Source organism: Nicotiana sylvestris, chromosome 10 (assembly GCF_000393655.2).
Source record: "Nicotiana sylvestris chromosome 10, ASM39365v2, whole genome shotgun sequence".
Lineage (NCBI taxonomy): Eukaryota > Viridiplantae > Streptophyta > Magnoliopsida > Solanales > Solanaceae > Nicotiana > Nicotiana sylvestris.
Window position 1 is genome coordinate 152554876 of NC_091066.1, and position 6514 is coordinate 152561389.

The 6514-nt window shown below is 45.8% G+C and overlaps 1 protein-coding gene across 1 annotated transcript; it reads left to right on the top strand.

Annotated features, from left to right (window-relative positions):
* The first annotated feature begins 3882 nt into the window (after positions 1-3882).
* On the top strand, positions 3883-5772 carry LOC138880134 (uncharacterized). Its single transcript, XM_070159797.1, has 4 exons — positions 3883-3907; positions 4398-4558; positions 5010-5180; positions 5248-5772. The coding sequence occupies exons 1-4, from the start codon at positions 3883-3885 to the stop codon at positions 5770-5772; spliced, it is 882 nt and encodes a 293-aa protein (XP_070015898.1).
* Positions 5773-6514: the final 742 nt, after the last annotated feature.

Genomic DNA, 6514 nt, shown 5'->3' on the forward strand with positions numbered 1-6514 from the left:
GAGAGCAGAGAGAATGTTCTTGTATAATTAGTATGGACCAACAGACCTTACAAAATGGCAAGGATACCCTTTATATAGGAGGAAAAATTCCAACATAGTACAAATATATTAATTATAAAGATATGGGCTGCTGCAGCCATTTAATGCATTGATTCGCTTTTTCGATTAGATCACTAGGCCTAGCCAGCTATATGTATGTACCTTGGGAACTTCACCTTGATCCTCCAAGACCGTTAATTCCATTGCTTCGAGGCCGGTCATTACTCATATTGTCTCGAGGTGGATCCATCGAGAATTCTCGAATCGATTACTGGAAACCCTCGAGATGCCATGAAATCGAGCCATCGATTTCCACAGTATACAGATAGTTACTGCATTTCCTAGATTAAAGTGATAGGAAACGATCATGAGCCCCCCACTCCATGAACATCATCTCCATGATGTCAGTCCATCAGAGCATTAAATGCCATACTTCAAAAAGTCACGCAAGGGTCACCGTCAAACACGACTATCGAGAATTCCATGAACCGTTATTAGTTCGTCCTTTCCGCTGCCCACATGGTTTCTATAAAGGCATCAACCATTTGACAATCCATACTTTCAAAATATCTTCAAATTTCCAGTGCTAAATCTATTCCCTTTCGCACATTTTCTTCCTCCGGTCTTGATCCTTTGCCTGCTTTCTCAGAAAAGTTTTGACACTATCATGGCTAGAACTTCCAAGACAGTTCCTCGGAAAGACGAGGCTTCCTCTACATCCCGAGCATCCAAAGGAAACCGCAAAGTGATACCCACCATTGAACAGTGTATTCCCGTTGGGTTCGACACAACAAATGATTTTTCCATCGACAAACCTTCATCTACACCAGGCCGGTGCAAACACGTGTCCTGGTATATTAGCGTAGTGACCGATGGGAAGAAAGACTGACGTTGGGGAAAAGCAGTGCTGGTTTGAGATACCCCGTTCTGATGAAAGCATAACGGATCATAAAGCTGGTTTCCTTTATATATACACTTACCCGTTCACCCTAAGTCCGGTCGATTCTTCTAACCCTTCTCCCTTAGAGATAGATCCGGTTATTCTTGATTTCTGTGACAAGTTCCAAGTGATGCTTGGTCAAATCTATTTGTCTTTCTGGAGGATAGTCTACATGATCCGCCACTTCTCCGATGGGGTCGAGGGCGAGACTTTTACCCTCGACCATCTGATCAGATTGTATAGCCCTCAATTTAATCGAGGTTTGATTAAGCTTCATCACGGGTCCAAAAAATCATTTTTTTCGAGCACCGATGAGGAAAAGGATCGTGGATGGATGAGTACAGTGTAAGTACTTTTCCTTAGAACATGCTTTGTGGCCTTCTTACCTCTTTTCCGAAAAATGATTTCCGTTTGGATTTTGCAGCTACCGCTTGGTACCCTGAAGTGGTTCAGGATCTGCCGGGATGGATCAAGTGGTTGGATACTTTGTTCCCGTATCTTATTCGGCCTTGGCCCAACCTGGCCAAAATGCGGTAAGTGGCCAAGAACCATGGTAGGATTCCTCTTGCCGATTTCACTATGTGTTTTCATTTCTTTCCCATATCCTTTATGCTGAGAGACTTTGGTCATTATGCTTGCATAGCCCTTGGCGACAGAGTGCATATGAGACCGCCTCTTGATGGTGAGAAAGGGGCCCCGAAGCCTGAAAAAGGCAAGAAGAGGAAGAAAAGTTTGGCCGCTGAATCCCCAGTGGCGAAGAAAGCTAAATCCAGTAGATCTCGGGCCGAAGTCGAGGTTTCTTCTTCAGCCTCTGGAGTGGGCTCCGATGACGACGACAATGATAGAGATGACGCCCATTTAGTACAAAGGAGAAAGTCGGGCATGGGAGCTCCCCAAATGTCCGAGCCGAAGGGCGCTGATTTGGGGTCGGCTAAAGTAGCTCGAGCCCGTGCCTTAAAAGGCCTTGAAGAGGGTGCAGGCGCGGCCCCTGAGCCTTCATCTGATCGTGGTGTAACCTCCTTCAGAGAGGCTATTACTGAAGGTTTAGGAGGGTCTAGGCCCGAAGATTTTCGGGGGCAGGAGTTGGCCCTTGGCGATATCGATTCCTTGGGTGGCTTTAATTTGGGCCTTCAGTTCTCTTCTGGGGAGTTAAGGGATGCTCAGGATCCGAATGCTGCTGACTCGGGGGTTCCTCTCAAGGGGGATGAATGCTTGGAAACATTCTAGATGATATTGACAATGTCAGTGAGGACATCAATCTTGACGCCTCCTGCGCCATCAACACACCGGAGAGGTTCCAGGGGCAGGTAATAGCTGTTTATGTTTATTTCCTTAGTCTTCAAGTATTGTTCCTCGTTTGTATAACTCTTCTATTTTGATATAGTCTAAGGAGATGTATGACCATGCCCTCTCTAGGCTCTGAGAGGAGCTTTCATGCCGTGAAAAGGAGCTCGAGAAGCATACCTCGGGACTGCGGAAGTCGGAGGCCTCTTCTGCCCGAAAGAAGAAGGAGCTGGGTGAACTTCGGACGAATTTTGAGGGGGTGCTCAGAGAAAAGGCTAGCCTTGTGCAGCAGGTAATTTGTTACTTGTAAACCCATTGATTATTCCCATAATTCAAGGTTTGGTGACTTATCTTTTCTTTTGCAGATCGGGCAGAAGATAGAAGAGGTCCTGGAGCTGAGGAAGCGAAACAAGGTAGTGACCTCGGAATTAACATCGACTCAAGGTCTTCTCCAAAATGCTCGAAAGGAGATTTCGTGCTATCCATGGCCAAGTCCGAGGTCGAAGGGAAAGTTGCCACTTATTTGAAGGACATCGCTACTGCGAATCAAATAGCCCAAAATATATTGGAGAAAGCCAAGCAAAACCTGATTCAGACTATCGCTCATGCTAGTGCAAAGGCGAGGAGGCAGGCCTAAGAGGAAGCCATTGCCAATAGTGTTGATATCTCTACTGAGGTCGAGAAGGCCCGAGAATCGAAGGAAAATTGGGAGTTCATAGTTGCTTTGGATGAAGGTCCCGGAGATGGTTTGGAAGGTAGTGGCAATGAAGAATAGGTCTGCGTCGTCTTGGCTTTTCTTCTTTCTTTTTTGTGTATGTACTCCCGGGGAAATGAGTCTTATAAAGACGCCCAATGTAAATATTTTTTTTGGCAATGCAAGAGAATCCTTCTGCTTTAAGTTTTTTCAATTTTTTTATACTCCGTCGTTCTTGCGGAGTTAGCCTTCGAATTTCGATGTTAGCTATTTGGAACCCGTGCTCTGAGTATTCGGGGCTCTCGCGATCTGATTCTTTCTCAAAATTAGGTCGACGGCTCCTTTAGGGTCGATGCTTATAATAGCAGAAAAACCTTCGAGGTCTCGAAACCTCCCGAACTTCGCGCGATAGCAATGTTCATATGACCTAATAGTGGGTCCCTGGTAGTCCTGCCGGTACATTTCCCGAAAAAGGTGATGTTGTCATGGCCAGAATTAATTGGTCTTCTGGGTAGGTGATCAATCGTTGCTTGCCTTTATTTATTCACTCGCTTATTTCTCAAATGGAGATCCTGCTACTCAGAGTAACTATTTATTCCATAGAACTTTGTTTTTTGTGCTAGTTCTCTCATCGTCTCGACTCAAAGCCTTGGCCCAAACCTTCATCCTCCTCTTCCTATTTTATCGTAGCCAGGGATTCTACATCGACATCCGCCAGTCAAAGAGAGGGGAGTTCTGCCTATGTTCCGTGTCCGGTCGTTGGTACACCGCTGGTGCCTGGTGAACTAGCCTTGAGGTGCTTTGTTTCGAGGAGAGACTTTAAATTGGAGAGGCTTTCCAATGTTCAAGGGCATTAGGAGCATGTATCGAGGTTCATCTTCTCAATAAGGGTAGAACACCTCGAGATTATTAGAAAATATTGGGGATGGGGAGAAGGAGTGGTACTACAGGTACCTTTCCTAGAGAAGAATATCATAACCCATGTCGAGGGGTTTTTGAGCGTGTATACGCGTCCTTTTACCTCGGGTCCTACTGAAAGGGTCGTGCTTGAGTTCTGTAGGAGATATTAGGTTAACCTAGCTCTAGCTCACCCATCCCTCTAGAAGATAGTGCTGATGATAAGGTACTTTGAGGATAAGGTCGGGCTTGAATTCACTCTCAGCCATCTCGTTATGTTATATCGGCTGCTGCATTACCGGGGTTTGATTACCCTACGGCATCGATCCACTTGGTCCCCTACCATTAATGACGAAGAGGACGAGGACCGGGGTGGATGAGTAGGTTCGTTTGAGCACGGACAATCGACATTATCCCTGGAGAGTTCTTGCCATTTCCTAAGAAATGAAAATTCACACGTAAGTGGTGTACCTGTATTTTTATCGCTTTATCCATAGCAGGGGCGGACTCCATAAAGGCATCTTTCTATTTTATTCTTTGTAGCGATTCTTTGGCTGCCGAATGAGATCCCTGATCTGGCTTTATGGTCCCGCAAGCTGGCAGCTTGTTTGACCTATAATAAGCACAGGTGGCGAGACCTGTCCAAGGGGAGATGGGAGGCAAAGCATCACGGTAGGCGTTTAGCGGCTTGTTTCCTCAGAAAGGTACCTTTCTTTTTAGCACACTGACTCTATCGCCGCAAGTGTTGGAGATTTTTCTGAAATGAGACTTTGTCCCCTGGAGGAGGAGAGACTGTCGACCTCGGGTCGAGGGTTAACAATAAACGAAAAGAGTCTCCAAGGTGTAAGGATGCTCACGGCGGGGCGAGTCCTTTTTTGAGGTTTAAAAGAGGCGATTCGGCTGATCTTCCAACTTCGGAGGCTTCTATTTCTGAAAGATCATTTCTCGTTCCCATCGAAGGTATTTTGAGGAGCGAGGGTCATGCGGTGCCTTCCTCTTTTTCTACCAAGGGTGATTCGGGGGATACTGGGCCATCGAACATTGGCTCGGCCTTTGGTGAGGCTCAGCAGCTTGGCTTTATTGTAAGTTTCGGTAGCCGGTATATGCTTATCTCGGTTTTGCGCCCTTCCTTTCTTATTCAATTTTCCTTTGCAGGCCTTTGACAAACTTAAGTCTGAGCTGCTTCGCCATGAGGCTAGGATGCGAAAAGCTTCGGATAGGGAGGGATCCCTTAGGCTCCTTTGTGAGAGAAAGGAAGGTGAGCTGGTATACCTACGGTGTAAAGTGGATAGAAGTTGGAACTGCGAAAGCCGTCTCGAAAGACAGGTAACCTGTATTTCAGGTTGATGTATGCCCCCTTTCATTTTTAAAGATTAATGCTTTGATATTTCAGTTGGAGAGAAAAATAGAGGAACTGGAACATCTTTGGGGCAAAGTCGGCCAGGCCAAATGTGAGCTTAACGAGTTGAAGGCTCGAGTAGATGCCCAAGTTGCGGCTAAAGAGGATGCATTGACTAAGGCTTCTGCCCTCGAGGTACAAATCCATAACGCTCATGCAAATGATTCTATCCGAGTGAATATAATCACAAGGCTCGAGTCCGAGCTTTTGAAGGTGAAGGTTAAGGTGGTGAATCCCCAAGCTGAAGCTGTAATAAGCCGTACTAGGGCAGACCAAAAAGTGCCGACCTATTTGAAGGGCGCTGCCTATGCTAGAGCTGAGCTGAGGGAATCTCTTGATCATGATAACAATAGTAAAGAGTACGTGAAGTGTAAATCTCGGAGGGAGACCCTCGAGAAAATTCATGCCAGGGGCTTCGACCTCTCGGAAGAGATCGAGCAAGCCAAGGCGGAAGAACACGATGCTACATTCCTTCTGTCTGATGCCGAGGATAGAGAGGATGAGGCCGACGAGCCATAGTCCTGAAGGGGGACGTAGATTTCCTTTTCTGATACTGCACATAGTACTTTTGAAGTATGTTTTAAATGGAACTTGTATTTTTTCTCGAGTATGTATAAAGAGGGAAACCTCGCGGTTATTTTTCTCCTGCATTTCTTTTCGCCTTAACTTTATCCAGGTGAACTGGTCTTTGAGCTGAGTGGAATCCTTAGATTCACGGTATGGCCTTGAGGCTCATTGGGCTAGCCCGTAGACTCTTACGCGCTTTTGGTCTTAGGCATATTTAGTTAATGGTTTTGGGTTCAATCTCTGAATCAGGTTATGACTCGAGCTCATTCGACCCTCAAGTTTTTAAATTTTAAGTTGGCGACAGTGGCTCTTACACTTTTAGTCGACACAACTTTTAGTGTGTGTGGGCTGGCGACAATGGCTCTTACGCCTTTGCCCTTAGGCATATTTAATTAACTATTTTGGGTTCAGTCTCCGAATCGGGTTACGACTCGAGCTCATTCGACCCTCAAGTTTTTGAATTTTAAGTTGGCGACAATGGCTCTTACGTTTTTGGTTGATGCAACCTTTTAGTGTATATGGGCTGGCGACAATGTCTCTTACGCCTTTGCCCTTAGGCATATTTAATTAACTATTTTGGGTTCAGTCTTCGAATCGGGTTACGACTCGAGCTCATTCGACCCTCAAGTTTTTGAATTTTAAGTTGGCGACAATGGCTCTTACGTTTTTGGTTGATGCAACCTTTTAGTGTATG